The following is a 19,195-nucleotide window of genomic DNA, read 5'->3' as shown; positions in this document are numbered from 1 at the left end:
TACCTGCCCCCAGGTAGGTGAGTCTGTGCAGGCCCACGATCTCTGAGGCAAGGATGCTGCCCTGGGTGTGGGATCAGCAAAGCCCGGTACCACCCACCTCTGTGGGAAGGGAGGCTGGGCTGGCCTGTCCCAGGGGTGCCTTCTGCACCCAGTGCCTACAGGCAGGCTGTCCTTCACTCCCGGGTCAAGGAAGGGGTGGGTGTGAAGCTAAGAGAAGCAGATCTCCCACCTCTTCCTCCGAAAATGACCCACCCAGGCCGTGGGCTGAGCATTCAGTCCACGAACATTGTCCTACACTTCTTCCAGGCAAAGATGGAGGACCTGGCCCTCAAGGAGCTCACATGAGAAAGCATTGATATATGCCATGTGATTAAAACAGTAACACAGGGATGGGCGCAGTGGCTCATGCCGGTAATCCCAGCACTTTAGGAGGCAGAGGTGGGCAGATCACCTGAGGCCAGGAGTTCAAGACCAGCCTGAGCAACATGGTAAAACCCTGTCTCTACCAAAAATACAAAAATTAACCAGGCATGGTGGTGTGTGCGTGTAGTCCCAGCTACTTGGGAGGCTGAGGCAGGATAATTGCTTGAACCTGGGAGGTGGTGGTTGCAGTGAGCCGAGATTGTGCCACTGTACTCCAGCCTGGGTGACAGAGTGAGACTCTGTCTCAAAATTAAATAAATAAATAACATAGTGGTTGCCATTGATTGTGTGCCACTTGATTACAACAATCACAGTAGTAGCCATTGTTTGTGTGCTTATCCAGTGCCGGGCGCTATTCCAAACACGTTACTTGCATTAGCTCTAATCCTTACCGGTCTTATGGAGTAAGTAGTGTTATTATCCCCACTTGATGGATGAGAAAACTGAGGCAAAGATCAGTTAAATTATCCAGGGTCACCAGCCAAGACATACTGGAGCCAGAATTGGATCCCAGACAGCCCTAATCACTACAAACCCAAGTGCTTGGGGCTCCACGGTTTTTAAAACACTTTCCAATTGATTGGTAAGGGGAGCGGGGAGGAGGTGGGATGTTCAAGCAGAGGCTGTAGTGGTAGGTGAGGCTTGGAGAGCGGGTGAGCCAGGGCAAGGCGCAGTGATGCTGGCTGGAGCGTGGGGATGGTTGCTACAGGTGAGGGAACAATCCAGGTGGGAGCTTCCATGGTAAGGCTGAAGGTATGTAGTCATGGGGCAGAGACATGGGGAGACGCGCTGGGGCCTGCGGGAAGGCTTAGGAGCCGCCTCATCCAGGGAGAGAGGTGGAGAGAAGACTTGAGTGACAGCGCGGGGTCAGGACGAGGACGTGCCCAACCTCGGTGGCTTCCCTTTTCCTGGGTCCTAGGTTGCCCCCGTGCCCAGATCTGCCTGCAGCGTATTCAGTGGGAACTGAGTGGGCACCTGCCTGCATGGGACCAGTCACCCGGCAGGGCACAGAGACAGACACTGTCTATCACACTTGCGCCCTCCAGGGCTTTCCCAGGGCTCTATGCTGCCCCTCGTCTGGAATCCCCCTCCTTTGCAGACTCCATGCTAATCCCATGGGTCCCCTATAGAATCCTGGGCATGCCTGGCACATTCCCACCTCTATGCCTTGGCTTTCAAATACCCTCCTCCAATCTCTGCCTCCTCAATTCCTCCCTTCAAGGCCCTGCCTAAACTCCTCCTCCAGGCCACTTTCCCTGACCTGCCTCCAGTGATCACCCTCCTCAGAATTCCTGCAGCCTGGGTGCCCTTTCAGGGATGAGGGCAGTGAGGGAAGGTCTGGGGTCCCACTCAAGGGGGCATAATGTAGGGAAAAGACTGGCTCCAGGGTCAGCCTGGGCTTCCCCCACAGACTGGCAGGTCCCTGAATGGCAGCTCAGTGTCACAGCCCACAAGGCTCCAGCTGAATGTCTCTCCCTCCAAGGGAGGGACCCGCTTGTCCCTCAAACTCCATTTGTCAAGAATAAGTCCACTCCGGCTGTCTCACGGGCAAAGCCTCTGAGCCGGCGGTCCCAGCCTTTTGGTCAACATTCCACAGGAAATTTTTCTTCTTGGCTAATGGGGGTGGGTCTTGGGTGTGCTCCAATTCCAGTGCCTACCTCCCATGGAGACGAATCAGCAGGGAGGCACCCCTCCACCTCCAAAGACCCACAGCCTGCCTGCTTTCTCTGGTGTTAATCTGGACAATTTACTCCTTTCACAAACCCTATGGTGCACCAGGCTCCGTACTGGGCACCGGATATGCAGAGGAGAGTCTGCGTTCTAGGTCAATAGCATGCTTTGTGCACACAGGGGTAAATTTTTTTTTTCTAGTACTTGTGACCGATCAATTGCTTACCATTTCCCAAGTGTTCCTGAATTCACAGCAGCTCTTAGTCAGTCAGGAGTTTCTCAGTCAATGGATGTCAACATGACCACTGTCAAATGGCACCCCTGGGGCATTCTCGAAATGGTTGGTATGGGCTGACGTAGTTCAATTTCCCTGACTTACAGGTGGGGGAACCAGAACCCAGACCAAGGTAGTGACTTGCCCCAGGTCTCCTGGCAGAGTCCAGGATCCACGTACTCTGGAGTCTGGGGTCCAGGGTAGAGATTAAATCCTGGTGCGTTAGAAGCCAGGTGCACCCACCAGGATACAGAGAGGAGCTATAGGTCAATAAGGAGCAGGTTTGCCTGCTACCAAGGTCTAGGCTATGCCAACCACCTCTTCTTTCTCCTGCTCTTCCTCTCCTTCCTCTTTCTTCTCTGAAGGCCTGGGCCATGTGACTTGTTGACCTCCTTATGTGTTTAAACCACAGCCTCTCCCCAGAAACAAAGATTTCCAGATAACTGTCCTCCTCCGCTGCTCCCCACCACACTGGTGGTCCTCCTCGCTGATGGCCAAGGCGACCTGGCCTGCTGGGCTCTTAAAGATCCCGGCCCCAGGCCAGGCGCAGTGACTCATGCCTATAATCCCAGCACTTTGGGAGGCTGAGGCAGGTGGATCACCTGAGGTCAGGAGTTCGAGACCAGCCTGGCCAACATGGTGAAATCCCATCTCTACTGAAAATACAAAATTAGCCGGACATGGTGGTATGCGCCTGTGGTCCCAGCTACTCAGGAGGCTGAGGCAGGAGAATCGCTTGAACCCGGGAAGCAGAGGTTGCAGTGATCACGCCATTGTACTCCAGCCTGGGCAACAAAGCAAGACTCCATCTCAAAAATAAAAAATAAAGAGATCTGGGTCCCACCTTCAGCAGGGTCCCTCTTCTCTCCCCTCCTGCTCTGGTTTTTCCTCTGACATCTTGTATCACCATCTATGGATCCTGTTTCAGCATCTCCTTCTTTTCCTATCTGTCAATGTGGGTCAGTCAGATTTTCCCAGGGGTCGGTCCTGCCCTTTCTTTCCCTTTTTCTCTTTCATTTGGATATAATTTCACACTTGCTGAGAAGTTGCAAGAATGGTGCAAAACAAACAAACAACAAGCAAACAAATACTCATAATCCCTTTGCCCACATTCTCCAATCATTACCATTTTGCCATATTTGCTTTCTCCCTGTAGATGTACACATATAGATACAAAGATTTTTTTTTCTTAATTATTTGTGACGAGTTTGCAGATATCATGCCTCTTCGCTCCTCAATGGATCAGTGTATTTCCTAAGAGTGAGGGCTTTTTCTTACATAATCACAGTACTTTTTCTTTCTTTTTTTTTTTTTTTTGAGACAGAGTCTCACTGCATGGCTCCGGCTGGTCTTGAACTCCTGGCCTCAAGGGATCCGCCTGCCTTGGACTCCCAAAGTGCTGGGATTACAAGTGTGAGCCACCACGTCTGGCCGGATGCAGCACTATAATTTAATTCACAGCTCATATTTCAATTTTGCCAATTGTCCCAATAATGTTATTTGTGGCTTGTTCTCTTCACCACCCCTGCCATCCCCAGCTGGGGTTGAATATAGCACGTGTATTCCATTACGTTGTGGTGTCTCTTCAGTCTCCTTTAATCTGCCTTACTTTGTCTTTCATGATCTTAACTTTTTATTTTTTGGAGAGTACAGACAGGCAAGTTACTGGGTAGAATGTCCCCTAATTTACATTTATATTCCCTCATAATTATATTTGGTTATGGATTTTTGTCAAGACTACTACAGAGGTCGTGTTTATTAATTCCATATTGCTGCGGTAACAAATTACCACAAATTTAGTGGCTTAGAACAACACACATTTGTTATCTTACAGTTTGGGAGGTCAGAAGCCCAAAATGGGTTTCACTGGGCTAAAATCAGCGAGTGTCAGCAGAACTGCGTTCCTTCCGGAGGCTCAGGGGGAGAACCCATTTCCTTGCCTTTTAGAGACATTTCGTGTTCCCTGGTATGTGGCCCCTTCTCTGTCTCCAAAGACAGCACAGTAACATCTCTAATCTTTCTCCAAGTCCCAGACCCTCTGACGGTCTGTGGAAGGCCCCACTGTGTTTCCCTCACCCATTCCCCTCGCGGGGGTCGTCTATGACCACCACCCTGGCATTACCACCATCAGCCGTCTCTTCTGGGTCACCCTTGTGGATCTGTTGGAGGGTTTCTTGTGGGTACTTAATTTCATCTGCTGCCCCGCTTGATTTCCAGAACAACTGTCCAGGTGACAGAGTTGTGGATGAGTTCTCTCAGAGGCTCTTTCTGGCTGCAGGAGTGCCTTGGCCTCTCCAGCATTCAGAATCCACCCCCTGCCACAGGCCAGTACACTGGTCCCTACTCACACACTTGGGGGACTGGGTGGCTGCTGCCAGCCAGGATCCCACTGTCTCTGCTGGAGGGCCCACCCTAGCGCTGGACAGTTGCTGGTGACTCTGTGTTTGAGGTTTGGAGGTGCAGGGTTCCATGAGAGCAGAAAGGCCTCTGTAGGTCCTCACATCCAAGTCTCCTCACATTGGGCTGAAAAAGTGCTGCCCGGAGAGAGGGAGGAGGCTGGGAAAACCCACATCGATGGAAGCTGGGGCTGGCCCCAAGACCTCGCTTTCCCCCAGGTCCCTCCCTGGAACCAGCACAGCTGCAGACTTAAGCCTGGTTTGACCCCAAAGACCAGATGTCCTGGGTCCGACTCTGCCACTTCCTGGCTGTCACCATGCTGGGCTGCGCCTCAGTTGTCTCATTTGCCTAATGAGGACTGGAATAACATCTGCCCAGACTACCAGAGATCAGGCAAGATTTGGTCCCACTCCCCTGCCGTGTCACTCAGAAATCTACGACCCGTTGCGCATCCTGGGCGGGCGCCTGGGGGCAGCGCCAGCGCATACACAGCGCGCGGGCACTTCTGGGGCACAACTGGCGCACACCTGGAGTGGGGGCTGATCGCGACCCGGGGACTTCATTGGCTGGGGCTCAGGTGACGCAACCCGGGGGTGGCGCAGGGAGCACCAGCCCCAGCCCGCCTCCCTCCAGAGCCCACATTTGGACCCAGCCCCGTCTAGGGCTGCATCCCGGCCCCATCCCCGGTCACGGAGTGACCCTTCCTCGTTCGGATCATCCCGCCCGGTCCACCTGCCATGGGCTTCTTAGAGGAGGAGGGCAGCTGGAACCTGTCCTTCGCCGGCGCCGGCTACCTGGGTCTCTACCACGTGGGCGCCACCGAGTGCCTGCGCCAGCGCGCCCCGCGCCTCCTCCAGGGCGCCCGCCGCATCTACGGTTCCTCGTCTGGGGCGCTCAACGCAGTCAGCCTCGTCTGCGGCAAGTCGGTCGGTGAGTCCCGGACTGCGGGGGCGAAAAGGGGCGGGGACACCTTAACGGAAGCGATTTGAGCCCAGAGACGCCGGCGCCTGGCGCTGTGCTCTGCGCCCTCTACCCTTGGCACGGCCCCATTTAATCCCATGAGAAATCCCAGGGCTGGGGACTAGGTGACCCCCATTTGCAGAGGAGGGATCGTGGCTCTGAGCCAGAAACTCAGTTTTCCAGGTCGGCTGGGGCAAAAAGTGAAAAGGTGAACGGATCATTTGAATCCGGGGCCGAGCCCAGAAATTCTGAGCTGGAGTGGGGAGAACCCCTCTCCCATTGCACCTAGGAGGGGGTGTGGGGCTGTGGAGGGGCTCGCAGGACCCCTGGGCGCTGAGGTCTCCCTTTCCCTGCACCCCCTGCAGACTTCTGCTGCTCTCACCTCCTGGGCATGGTTAAGCAGGTGGAGCGGCTGAGCCTAAGCATCCTGCATCCGGCCTACGCGCCCATCGAGCACATCAAGCGGCAGCTGCAGGACACTCTGCCCCCCGACGCCCACGTCCTGGCCTCCCAGCGTCTGGGCATCTCGCTCACCCGCTGGCCCGACGGCCGCAACTTCCTGGCCACTGACTTCGCCACCCGCGATGAGCTCATCCAGGTGGGCTGGGCGGGACCCAAGGCCTGGCTGGTGGGCGGCAGGCGGGCGGGCTCCATCTAGTCCAGAGTGACATCCAGGTACTTCCCCGGCAGACGTTTCTGCAGGGGCGGAAGGAGGGAGGGAGGGCGGACCTGTTTGTAGCTGAGGAAACTGAGGCCCAGAGAGGGTCGGCAGGGTGGGTCTGGAGACCTCCCAGGTTGCTGCACACAGAAGAGTCTGGCTGGGGCCAGTCACTGTTCTAGGCACTGTGGCTGTAACAGGGAGCAAAACAGACAGAAACTCTTGCCTCCCTGGGGCTTCTATGCTCATTGGTCGGGGGGGGCAGGTGGTATCAATAATGAACTCATCTCCATGTAAGGAGGTCAGGAACAATCCAGTATTGAAATGGAATAGGATGAATCGGATGTCTAAAAAGGAGGCTTCACATAGACCCTGACAGTATTGACATTTGCCAAAAGTGTGCACGCTCAAGTGCAGGCACAGTGTGGCAACCAAAAATGTCTCTGACATTGTTAGTGTCCTGTGGGGGAGAAAGTCACTCCTAGTTGAGAACCACCAACCTAGAGCTTGCAAACTTTTGAATATAGGACTTTGTCTCATGGAAGCCTTGGAAGCATCCCAACTCTGTCTGGGAGGTGCAGAACCCATCTGGCTCTGACCAGAGGGAGATGCAGGTGACAGTTTTGTCCCACAGATTGATAACAGTGACGGCAGCTAATGTGTACTGAGCACCTACTATGTGCCAGGTCCCATCCCAACTGCTACACAGGCAAGGATTCTGGGCCACTCTTTGGGGTCCCCATCTGGCTTCCTCAGGAGCTCGCACCTGACCTCCTTCCCTGCACACCCACAGAAAGAGGAGGTGGGTGTCGAGACAGAGGTGCTCCAATCCCTGCTTCCCTTGGAGAGCTTGGCTGGGAGGTGACGCCTCAGCTCCCTCATCTGGACGTGGGACTGATGACACCTCCTTTGCAGGCTGTTGGGATTAGAAACCGTGCACAGGGGAGGTTCTGAATGCAAGGACCATGTACGGTTGTGTTCCCGCTGACTCTTCTCTTCCTAGGCCTTGGTCTGCACCTTATACTTCCCTTTCTACTGCGGGGTGATCCCCCCCGAGTTCAGAGGGGAGGTGAGTGCACTTTGGAACCCTGCTCTGTGCTCTGGGCAGCCTGGGGTGCACACTGTGGGGAGGTGTTCGGGTGGAGGAAACCAGCGCTCCCTGAGCACTTACTGTGTGCCAGGCCCTCCCCCTGCTCCTAGGGGGCGTTCAGCCTCCTGGGCTGGAGTGGCCCTGTGACTCGGGGACAGCTGGAGGGTCACCGGCTGCAGCCAGTGTGGGAGGCCCTCTGAGAGGGCAGCACCACCCACCTGCCCCCCACAAATTGCAGCGCTACATCGATGGGGCTCTGAGCAACAACTTGCCCTTTGCGGACTGCCCCTCCACCATCACGGTGTCCCCCTTCCATGGGACAGTGGACATCTGCCCCCAGAGCACCTCCCCCAACCTGCATGAGCTGAATGCCTTCAACGCCAGCTTCCAAATCTCCACCAAGAACTTCTTCCTGGGGTTCGTAAGCCTCATACCCCCCAGCCTCGAGGTAGGTCTGGCCCCGTGATGGTGTTAGAGGCTTGGCCATGGTCAAGGGTCCCGTGAGTCAGACTTTGTGTGCTCCTAACCCACACTGCCCCCTGAGCCTCAAGGCAGTTACAACGTATGTCCCCAGTCTCAAAGCCAAACACCTGAATCCTAATGGGGTTCAGTCGTGTCTTTACTGTTTTTGCCGCACTGAGCGATGAGTGATGAGTGAGGACTGGCCCCAGGTCAATGGGACACACTCGTGCCAACTCTGCTGAGCTGGCCTTTGAGCAGGGCCTTTGCCTGTGCTCCTCTGGGCCAGGGTCTGTAGGCAGGTGCCGTTATCATTTCCATTTCTCAGGGGAGGATACTATGGCTGAGAGAGGTTAAGCAACTTGTTCAAAGTCACACAGCCTGGAAGCAGCAAAACCAGGATTCGACCTTCAGTTGGCTCAGGCCCATGCTCTTGACCACTGTCCTTGACTGTGGCCAAATTGACCAACCACTGTGGAGGCAAGGCACAAATGCAAAGAAAAAAACAAAGGAAGGATTTTTACCCCTTGGTATTCCTGGAAAATAGATAATTTGACAACTATTGAAATACACTCCTCCTGGCCGGGCGCGGTGGCTCAACGCCTATAATCCCAGCACTTTGGGAGGCCGAGGCTCTCAGATCACTTAAGGTCAAGAGTTTGAGACCAGCCTGGCCAACATGGTGAAACTCCATCTCTACTAAAAATACAAAAATTAGCTGGGCGTGGTGGCGCATGCCTGTAATTCCAGCTACTCAGGAAGCTGAAGCAGGACAATTGCTTGAACCTGGGAGGTGGAGGTTGCAGTGAGCCGAGATCGTGCCATTACACTATAGCCTGGGTGACAGAGTGAGACTCCATCTCAAAAACAAACAAAAAAAAAAAAACAAAAAAAGAAAGAAAGAAACACACACACACACACACACACACACACACAAACACACACACACACATATACACACACACTCCTCTGCCCCAACCACATCCTGGCTCTTCCCTGTCCCTTCTACCTCTCAGGTTTGTGTAGTGCTTTCTAAGTCACGAGACAAGGTCATGTTCATTTACTCTGGTATTCCCCACACCCCTGGGTGGGCAGGAAACCCCAGCTGCATTTTCTTTTTTTTTTTTTTTTTTTTGAGACGGAGTCTCGCTGTGTCGCCCAGGCTGGAGTGCAGTGGCCGGATCTCAGCTCACTGCAAGCTCTGCCTCCCGGGTTTTTACGCCATTCTCCTGCCTCAGCCTCCCGAGTAGCCGGGACTACAGGCGCCCGCCACCTCGCCCGGCTAGTTTTTTGTATTTTTTAGTAGAGACGGGGTTTCACCGTGTTAGCCAGGATGGTCTCGAACTCCTGACCTCGTGATCCGCCCGTCTCGGCCTCCCAAAGTGCTGGGATTACAGGCTTGAGCCACCGCGCCCGGCCCCCCCAGCTGCATTTTCTAGATAAGGAAGCTGAGGCACTCAGAGAGTTAGCACTGCCATGCTAAAGTCTCACAGCAAGGACGTGAGGGGGACAGCACCCTTTGCCACCAGTGGGGCTTTAATCAGACAGGCAGGTGGGGCTCCTGGTTCCTCAGCCCACCTCAGTCTTGTCCTGGAAGTGAACATCAAAGGAGCAAAGGGAACCCCCATCCACTGCCCTACAAGAAGCCAAAGTCCCAGCCATCCCAGGCCTTGTTATCCCGTTTTCCAGAGGCAGAAACTGAGGCAAGAGAGGGGAAAGACTGGGGCAAGAGCAGCCAGGGCGTCTCAGAGGGGAGATGCAATGGGCCTGCAGGGACAGAACTAGATCTATCTGCAGGCTTCTGGCCCCTCCTGCCCAGTGCTGGTCCACAGGGGTCCCTGAGCCCAGCTGAATGGTCACTTGGGGAGAATAGGCTGGGCTGGGACTATCTCCAGTTAAAGATAAGTCCCTGGCCTGTGACATCTGCTCAAGGGGCAGGTCCAGGCCTTGCCCATCCCACCCTTGCCCTGTGTGTTGGCAGGTGGTGGCCGACAACTGCAGACAAGGCTACCTGGATGCCCTGAGGTTCCTGGAGAGACGTGGTAGGTGGCAGTCCCACAGTGGCTGGGGATCGTGTCCCACATGGTGCCAGGTGGACCCTGCCTCTTGGGCCTTTGAGCTGCTAGGGACCTGGGCTCACTCACTCTTGTCCTCAGCATCTGCTCTGTGCTGGACCTGAGCTGAGTATTGGGGACTCAGAGAAGAATCACATACAAGTTCCACTGTTGAGCAGCCCGCAGCCTGGTGCAGGGGGACAGACCCAGAGAGAGACAACCCAGGGAGATGGGGGCAAGGATGGTGGGATGATCAAGGCTGTGGGAGTCCAGAGGAGGCACTGGACTCAGTCTGGGGGTTGAGGGTAGGTAAGGAGGGCTTCCTGGAGGCAGTGACAGATAAGCTGGTTTTGACTAGTTCATTATGAAGACACCGGCAAAGATGAAGATTCCAGCAAAAGAAGAGGGCATTCTAGGCAGAGGGAAAAACAAGAGAGAAGGGACAGAGGCAGGCACCTTGAGGGCACGTAACTCAATATGGCAGGAGGTGTGTGTGTGTGTGTGTGTGTGTGTGTGTGTGTGTTCATGGGGCAGTGGGTGTGCCAGAGAGGTCTGGGCTGGAGAGTCTGAACATCATCCACAGGACAGTGCTCTTCAAACTAGCGGAGTAGACGTTCAGATGCAGGCTGCCCGTCTCCCGAACTCATGTGCTCAAGTCCTATGTTGCAACCAAAAACACACAATCAGGAAGCATTTGCTGAGCGCTTTATATGTGCCCAGATGTGAGCTTAAGCTTTATGTATTTATCTTGTTTAATTCTCAGGCAATCATATAAGGCAGGTCTTACTTTTCCTTTTTTACAGAGAAGAAAACTGAGGCAAAAGGCATTGGGTCACATAGCTTGCAGGTGGTGGAGCCAGAATTGGAACTCTGGATTGTGTCTTTGGGGTCTGGGCTCTGATGAGCCACTTGAAAGTGGGCAGGGAGTAGGGCAGAGCAGGGCCAGGGGAAGGCAGAAGGGAGTCATCCGGAATAAGCCATGCATCCATCCCCCAGCACAGTGGATCCCCAGAACGGGGTTTGGGCACTGAGGGATGTGGGCAGCATGGGGCGCCTTGGGGAGGCTCAGATGCCTGACTTATCCTCTCCCTTCCCTGATCTAGGACTCACCAAGGAGCCGGTGCTATGGACACTGGTGTCTAAGGAACCCCCAGCCCCGGCTGATGGAAACTGGGATGCTGGCTGTGACCAATGCCCGAAGAGCGGCCTGTCTCTCAACTGGCAAGTGCCCCACGTGCAAGTCAAGGACATACCCAACTTTGAGCAGCTCTCGCCAGAGCTGGAGGCTGGTAGGGACTCTTCCTGCATTTGCTTACCTACCAGGGCCCTGCACTCAGGGGACCAGGTTCAGGAACCCTGCCTTGAAGGCACTCGTGGTCTGGAAGAGGACAGGACTCATTTACTGAGCACCTACTAAATGCCAGGTGTGGTACTATGGGCTTTTTACATGTGGCATCATTCATTCCTTCCTACAACCCTGGGCCTAAGCATTATTCGTACCCACTTCACTGATGAGGAAACCAAACCTCAGAGAAAGGAAGGGACTCATCAAGGGCTCAGAGCCTGCAGCTAGGGGATTTGAACCCAAGCCTGTGCCTGCAAAAGCCAGGTCTTTGCCCACTGCCCCGGAAAGGGCAGGAGTGTCGACAGACATAGGAGAGGCACACACAGAGGGTTTTGGATTCTCCAGATGGAAATGAACTCAGTTCATCCTTCCAACAACCATCTGAGGATAGTACAGAACTGTCCTCATTGTAAAGACGAGGAAACCATAGCACAGAGAAGTTAAGCGACTTGCCCAAGGTCACACAGTAGCAAATGGCAGAACCAGGGGTTCTACTCAGAACCACTTAGTCTACTCTCCTGCTCTGACTAAATGTCACAACTGCAACAACAGGAAAGTAGAGGGTCCTACAGGCACATGTAATGATGGCGGGGGGTGAGTTTGAGCAGCATCTGAGTGAAACTGGAAAGGAGACGTTGGCCAGGCCAAGAGGCAAAAGAGCATCGGGGAGAGGGCCTGGCACACACAAAGGTCCTGGGGTTGGTGAGGGAGAGCCAGGAGGTCCCTGTGGCTGCAGCATGAGTGGCAGGCAGCAGAGGTGAGCTTGGGAGGCTGGCAGGGTGGGCAGGTGTCCTCGAAAGCTGTGGGAGAAGGGAATGAGGTGGACGGGAGGGGGTGGTGGACCCAAAGAGGCTGAAGGGGTGGGAGGCTGGGAGGAGAGTGATGGTGGTCGAGGCCAGATCAGGGAGAGTGGGGTGGCAAGGGGACGAGGAGGGGGCCCCTTTTCATGCCGGGAGACCACACAAGGATATGCAGAAAAGGGCGTGGACCTGTGCCCAGCCCCTGAGGTCCAAGCTTGGGATTGTGGAACCCGGCAGTGTCCCTGCAGCCACACGGGGGCACCAGAGAGCTGCCTTGGGTGGAGCACCAACTCCTGGGTGCTGCGCCCTCCCCAGCTGGGGAGGGAATTGTGAATCTCGTCTCTAATCCTCACCTGCCTGCCCAGGGAGGAACGTCCTGCCGGGACCCCCAGTTTACAGAGAAGGAAGCTAGGACTCGTCCTAGGACAGGTGGATGTGGAGCAGGGTGTCTGGCCTGTGCTACCTGTGAATCTTCAAATGCCCCGTCTCCAGAGGGCAGCAGCCAGAGTGGACGTGGTGGCCAGAGCTGTGGCCTGGGCTATGTCTGGAAGCTGGGGTTTGGGCTCTGGCTCCGTTCCAGCCCAGATGCTGGTCCCTTCAACTCTGGTCAGGTCAGTGAATAGAGGACCAAAGAAACGGTTGCTGCGGTCACAGCTGTGGCTGTGGTTATTAATAACACTGTTGTGTTACTGTTATTGAGAGACTGTGGTGAGAGCATCTGTCCCAGCCTGGCAGGCCACAGACTTTCCAGAGGGGCAGGAGAGGTAGAAAGAGCTCAGGAGCCTGAGAGTCCTCAAGTCCATCCTGGCCCTGCCACTTCCTGTTGATGGTCCTTAGGCAAGTCACTTCTCCACTCTGAACCTCAGTCTCTTCATCTATGAGAGGGCATACACCACTTGTCTCATGACAATGAAAGTGCATAGCTACCTGCTGGCCCGTGGTGCGGGGTGGCTCCGTGTTGTTTCTTCATCTGCAGAAGGTGGAGGGGGTGCAGTCTCTTACTGTGTGAGATGGGGGCGCTCAGGCTGCCGGTCCACAGACTCCAGGTGGGCAGGGCCATGCTGGGGCTTCTCTTGCAGCACTGAAGAAAGCATGTACGAGGGACCCCAGCCCATGGGCCCGCTTCTGGCGCTCGGGGCCTGGACAGGTGCTGACGTACATGTTGCTACCCTGCACGCTGCCCTTTGAGTACGTCTACTTCCGCAGCAGAAGGTAAGGCTCAGCCAGGGGGCCTGGGAAGGGCCTGGCTTGTGGCGGAGACTGGTGCCCATGGCAGGAGGGGCAGCTGGCACACTGGGTGGGCAGGGCTGGGCGGGGTGGGGGGAGCCCGGCTGCTGTCTCCACACTGTGTGGTGTTGGCTGAATGACTCACAGCCTCTGTGATCTCCTCTGCAAAACGAGACTGGTGGGGAAGGGGCATGGTGGGTACGATTGGAAGCTGGAGTCCTCCTGGTCTTCCCCCTGGACCCTACACTGTCTCCGTGACCTCTGACCATTGCTCCACCCATCAGAATCTCAGGTTGGCTTTGTGGCTGGGGCTGGGTCTCTTCAGTCTTAGGCTGGTTGTGTGGCTGGGCCCGAGTCTCTTGACCTTTCTGGGCTACAGATTTCTCTTCTCTTCTCTTCTCATTTTTCTTTTCTTTCTTTCTTTCTTTCTTTCTTTCTTTCTTTCTTTCTTTCTTTCTTTCTTTCTTTCTTTCTTTCTTTCTTTCTTTCTTTTCTTTCTTTCTTTTTTTTTTTTTTTTTTGACGGAATCTTACTCTATTGCCCAGGTTGGAGTGCAGTGGCGTGATGTCGGCTCATTGCAACCTCTGCCTCCCGGGTTCAAGCAGTTCTCCTGCCTCAGCCTCCTAAGTAGCTGGGACCACAGGCGCACACCGCCACGCTCGGCTAATTTTTTTGTATTTTAGTAGAGACAGGATTTCACCTTGTTGTGCGGGCTGGTCACGAACTCCTGAGCTCAGGCAATCTGCCCGCCTCGGCCTCCCAGAGTGCTGGGATGACAGGCATGAGCCCACCACTACAGGTTCCTTTTCTGTAGAACGAGCCCCTTCCAAGTCAGGCCAGCTGTGGTTAGGCCCTCAGTAACATTCTAACTTGCTGGTTAATGTGTCCCTCTGTGTCAGTTGTTCATTCATTCCACCAGCAGTTGCTGAGGATCTCTCAGGGGCCAAGGCCTGGCTGTGGGCCATGGAAGCAGCCCTGACCCAGACCCAGCTCCTGGCCTGGTAGAGCTCCCGACCTACAAATTATCACACACTCCCCTGTAACTACAGCTCCACCTAGAGGTTCCCTGGGAGAGGCCTACACTAGCTTCCAACTGCACAGCTCAATCTAGGGACTCTCTGGCCAGGGAAGGCTGCCCGGAGGAGATGACTCAGGCTATACTCTGAAGGATGAGTCAGCGTCCACCAGGCAAAGAGGACAAGGAGAATGTTCTAGGCAGATGGAACAGCATGTGCAAAGGTCCAGGGGCAGGAGGTAGAAAGGCCTGTTCGAGGAGCAGGAAGGAAGGCCAGTAAAGCTGGAGCCTCGGCTTTACTGCCATAGAAGACCAGGCAGAGGAGGCTGGTGGGGCAGGTGCACAGAGCTCTGCAGCCAGCTTAGCTAGTCTTTGTCCAGAGAGTGGTGGAAAGGCTGGGAAGGGTTTGAGCAGGGAGGTGGCATGGGGAGATGTGTAGTGTTTAAAATTCTCTCTTCTCCGGAAGAAGGTCTGTGACGGTGAGCCACAGGTGTCTGTCCTGCTCAATGTTGAGTTAATGCATGGGTCAGTCCTGCTGTTTAAATTGCCAGTGGGCCAAAGCCAGGAGAGAGCTTTCTACCGACAGATTCTCCTTACGCTGAGCTGTTTACAGAAACCACGAGTTGAAATCCAAAAGTATAAATGTAAAGTCCAACCTTTTCAGTTAAAAACAAATTCATTGTGTGATCCCCAAAGGGGAGCCTGCCCAGACTACAGAGAAGTTCACTCTTGGTATTTTTCACAATACATATGTTCAACAACGTAGGTTGCATTAATAGAGGCAGGTGGTACAGAACAAGGGAGGTGACAGTCCGGCTTATATCTTGCCATCACACCACCCTCTCTGGACTGCATGCCTAGTTTGAACTCTGGTGTAGGGGCCCCTCCAAGGGTGCTGTGGTGCAGGTTGGGGCCCTGCAGTGGCCAGTGTCTGAGGTGCCTGGCCAGAGCTTTCTCAGGCCTGGCCCTATAGGACTGTGGCCCTGCAGACAGACTCATGCTCTCTCCCCTCTGTGCTGGGATAAGACGCAGTTCCGAGGACCCTGAATCTGGGGCTGGCTCCATCATGGAGGCGGTGGGGACCCACGGGGACATCTTGAGCAAAAGGGGGCTCTGTCAGCTGTGTTTTTGGAGGGCCAGCAGCTTCTGAGAGGAGAGTGGACAAAGGGGTTTGGGGTGGGGAGGGCAGGGGCTGGCCTGGAGAGAAGAGAGAGAAATGGATGGAGATAAGGAGGACATTAGGAACTACGGGTGAGGTGACTGTCCTAATTTGACAGGTGAAGAAACGGAGGCCCAGACAGGTTCCCTGACCTGTGCAGGTTACCCAGCTGATGGGCAGGGAAGCTGGGCTGTACCCTCAAGCCAGCCTGACCCCAAAGGCCCACTCTCTCCCTACCTGTGCTTCCCACTTGTTTCCTCGGGAGTCAAGGACCCTAAGGCCTGGCCACCTCTGCCAAGTTCAGAGTCCATTTCGGATCATTCCAACCCTGCAGGTGCCCCTGTGGCTCTGACTGGCTCTGCAACAGTGGTCGACACTGCTGACACTTCTTCCCCCAACCTGGGCAGCCCTCAGGTGCAGGGACCCCTGGCTCTGGTCTGTGGGGAGGGTGGGCTCGGTGGGGCCACACCCCAGGCTCACCTGGGCAAAGCTGACCTGCCCCTTCCTCCAGGTTGGTGGCGTGGCTGCCCGATGTGCCGGCGGACTTGTGGTGGATGCAGGGCCTGCTGAGGAGCGTGGCCCTTGAGGTTTTCTCCAGGACCAAGGCCCAGCTCCTTGGGACCATCAGGTGAGGTGGGCAGAGGGCAGGGACGGAGAGGGGTGGCTGTGCTGGGGGGAACGCACCAGCTGCTTCCCTGGACCCTGGGCAGGCTGTCCATGCCATCTGCCTGCCTACCTGCTTACCCGCATCCCTCTGGCCTACTCATGCAGCCGTTGGCACATGTGTTGGTCACTGCTGTGCCCCCGACCTGTGCTAGACGCTCTATGACAGTCACCTTGGTCAGTCCACATGACCTGCCGGGGGCAGTCACTGGGCCGCCCATGGGACAGGTGCCTCTTGCAGCTTCACCAGCTCCCTGCCAGTCCTCCTGCCATTGTTCCAGACGTCCCCACGTGACCTCGGACGAGGCTGGCCCTGTGTGTGGCCTGGCCTGGTCCCTCTCCTCTGACCGGCCCTCTAGACTTGGGGGGTCTCCTGCGGCCCTCCCCCATGCACTCGACAGCTATCTGTTTAGCAGGACATCAGGGCAGTTCTCTGGGGAGTGGCCATCCCAAGACCTCCCTGACAATTCCAGCTCAGCCACATTGAGGGCCACAGGTCCTCCTTCAGAGCAGGGTCTGGGGGAAGAGTGACCTGGGCTCACCATGGCTGCGCCTGCACCCACATGGTTTCACCTACCCTTCCCAAGCCCCAGGCACTTATCCGTGGCTTCTGCTCCCCTCCACAGCCCTCCGGACACTGGCGTCCTGGAAACAAGCCCCCTCCAACCCCAGATAGCTCCTTATATGGAGGAGCTCAGGCCCACCCATCAGGCCTGAGGGGGCTGAGCTGGGCCAGCCCAGTGATTGGTGTCCCTTGATTCCTGCTCTGGCCTTTGTCCTGTGTGCCCACATCTGCCCCAGCAGGAAGAGGCCCTGCCAATCTCCATGGAGACCCTGCAGCTTGGAGCCAGTTCCCTGGGGCGCAGCCTGTCAGCATGTCCCCGGTCACTGTGTACCCAAGTCACCTGCCCTACAGGAAGGAGAGAAAGGAGGATAGCCACAGAGACATGTCTTATTTCCAGAATTTCCATGGGGGGCTAGGAGGACAGCATTGCTGGGGAGACGGGCTCCTGTTCTGCCGTGGAGCTGCCCACGGAGGACCTCACAGAAGACGGGGAAAGTGCCTGATGCCCACGTCAGAGACCAGAGGAGCCAATCGAGATGATGGGGTGGGGGTGCTCCCCCTCAGACTCTTTCTCAGTCCTGTAGTGGCCCTTGGGGGTGACCCCCGGGATCTACCCCACTGAGGAAACCTTGACTTCTGACTTCCTATCAGGTCCAGAGGGTGGAAGGCCCTGGCAGGAAGTGGGAGGAAGAGGAGAAGGGGGTCCGGGTCTTTTCAGGATCCCAGCTGTGTGTGCTTCTGTTGGGCCCAGTGGCCCTTGCTGCCCCTACAGCCTCATTCCTGCAGGTTTGTGACGTAGCTGTGCCTCTACCTCAGGCAGAGAGGATGCCAGGGACACCAGGCCTCTGGCCTCTCCATGAGTCACTGCTCTTCCCATTGGCAGAGCGGGACCCATGCTGTGCCCCTGGCCAGGCCCTAAGGAAATGCTCAGTGTCAGTGGAGATGGGGAGGTTGGTGACATGGAGGCGTGAGTGAGAACAGGAAGCAAAGGAATACACGTGGGAACTAAAGAGAAAATGACCAGCCTGGGCAGCATAGTGAGACCCCATTTCTAAAAAAAAAATAATACAAACTTAGCTGGGCATGGTGGTGCATGCCTATAGTCCTGGCTACTTGAGAGGCTGAGGTTGCAGGATCATTTGAGCCCAGGAGGTCAAGGCTGCAGTGAACCATGATCACGCCACTGCACCCCAGCCCAGGAAACAAAGGGAGCCCCTGTCTCTAAATAAATAAATAAATAAATAAATAAAGAGACAATGAACCACTCATTCATTCTTTCATTCATTTATTCAGCTTATGCTTAGTGAGCTATAGGCCCTGGGGACACAGCCTTGAAGAAACCTTACATTCTGGTGGGAGTGCGGGAGCAGACGCTGAACAGCAAATGGGAAAATGTGAATATGAGATTTTTCCAGGAGCAGTGGGGCCATGAAGAAAACAAAATTGGGTGAGAGTGGGGCAGGGTGGGGGTGAAAGCAACATTGGCCCGGGTGGCCCAGGAAGGCCTTCCTGAGGAGGTGACAGCTGAGCTGAGACTGAGGATGAGATGCTGGGTTTTGCAGGTGGAGGCAATGGCAGGTGCAAAGGCTCTGGGGTGAGACTGAAGGAGGGAAGGGCCCACAGTGAGTGGGTGTTGAGGGAGTGGGGCAGGCAGGGGCTGGGTCAGGAGGGCACTGTCGGGGCGTGGCGAGGGGCATGGATTTGGGGAGCAAATGTGAGAGAAGGGAGCGAGTGGAGGAAAGGAGGACCCAGGGCTGTGGTGGAATTGGAAAAGGAGGAAGGGGCAGACAGTGAGCATGCAGGAGGCTATCCCCTTCCCTCCAGGACCCCCTGGGTCTGAGCAGGCCTCTGCCCCTCTGGTCGTCTCCTGGGTGGGGGCAGGCACGGACGCTGTCCCTGCCTCAGAAAAAGGCTGTCCCACTTGGAGCCAGGTGGTCCATGGCTCGCACACCACTGTCTGCAGAGCTGGGATGCTCTATGCACTGTCTCCACCCTCAGAAGCTGGGTTTGGGATTTCCTCCCCTGGTGGAGAGGGGAGACCTGGCCACCTGGGTCACCAGGTGAAGGATTTAGAGGACTTTAGGAATATTCTTGCTCCCTGCCCTTTGTCCGTTGTCACAGACACAGGCCTCCATGTTCACAGGAACTCAGCCTCCCTTGATTACCCCTCCCTTGTCAGTTCCTTACATAGTGGGGACTTTGACCTGTGCTTTGCCTCCATTGCTTTCCTTTGTGACTTAGACCAGGGAAAGATAGTTGGCCCCTCCCACCTCACTCTCCATCACCCTCCGTTGCCAAGCAGGGTGTGGGGAAATGTTTCTGGCTCAGATGGTTGAATATCTCAATTGCTTACAACATTCTGCTCTGAAAACGTCTCTTTGATCTCTATTATTTGTGGCTCATGCATCAAAGTTATCTGCTGGCAACTTGACAAT

The 19,195-nt window shown here is 55.4% G+C and overlaps 1 protein-coding gene across 3 annotated transcripts; it reads left to right on the top strand.

The window, feature by feature from the left end:
* Nucleotides 1–5,433: 5,433 nt before the first annotated feature.
* On the top strand, nt 5,434–17,994 carry LOC105464315 (patatin like phospholipase domain containing 5). 3 transcript variants are annotated; one of them, XM_011712093.2, is made up of 9 exons: nt 5,434–5,695; nt 6,091–6,323; nt 7,387–7,452; nt 7,712–7,921; nt 9,914–9,974; nt 11,090–11,275; nt 13,211–13,343; nt 16,044–16,160; nt 16,822–17,994. In XM_011712093.2, the coding sequence occupies exons 1-9, from the start codon at nt 5,503–5,505 to the stop codon at nt 16,910–16,912; spliced, it is 1,290 nt and encodes a 429-aa protein (XP_011710395.1). In that variant the 5' UTR covers nt 5,434–5,502; the 3' UTR covers nt 16,913–17,994. The 3 variants fall into 3 exon arrangements, with proteins under 3 accessions (XP_011710395.1, XP_011710397.1, XP_070936809.1); XM_011712095.3 differs by lacking the exon at nt 5,434–5,695 and adding an exon at nt 5,780–5,933; XM_071080708.1 differs by lacking the exons at nt 5,434–5,695; nt 6,091–6,323 and having other exon boundaries at nt 7,271–7,456; nt 7,735–7,921; nt 16,822–17,975.
* The last annotated feature ends 1,201 nt before the right edge of the window (nt 17,995–19,195 follow it).

The sequence above is a fragment of the Macaca nemestrina genome, chromosome 15 (genome assembly GCF_043159975.1).
Source record: "Macaca nemestrina isolate mMacNem1 chromosome 15, mMacNem.hap1, whole genome shotgun sequence".
NCBI classification, from domain to species: Eukaryota; Metazoa; Chordata; class Mammalia; order Primates; family Cercopithecidae; genus Macaca; species Macaca nemestrina.
The sequence above is the reverse complement of the archived record's forward strand: the minus strand, read 5'-3'. Positions and strand labels throughout refer to the sequence as shown.

Bases quoted from the DNA above. Each gene is read 5' to 3' on its own strand.
- LOC105464315 (XM_011712093.2), top strand. From the start codon at position 5,503: ATGGGCTTCTTAGAGGAGGAGGGCAGCTGGAACCTGTCCTTCGCCGGC. The intron at 7,922-9,913 runs GTAGGTCTGGCC...GTGTGTTGGCAG, and splicing joins TCATACCCCCCAGCCTCGAG to GTGGTGGCCGACAACTGCAG. The intron at 16,161-16,821 runs GTGAGGTGGGCA...TCCCCTCCACAG, and splicing joins CAGCTCCTTGGGACCATCAG to CCCTCCGGACACTGGCGTCC.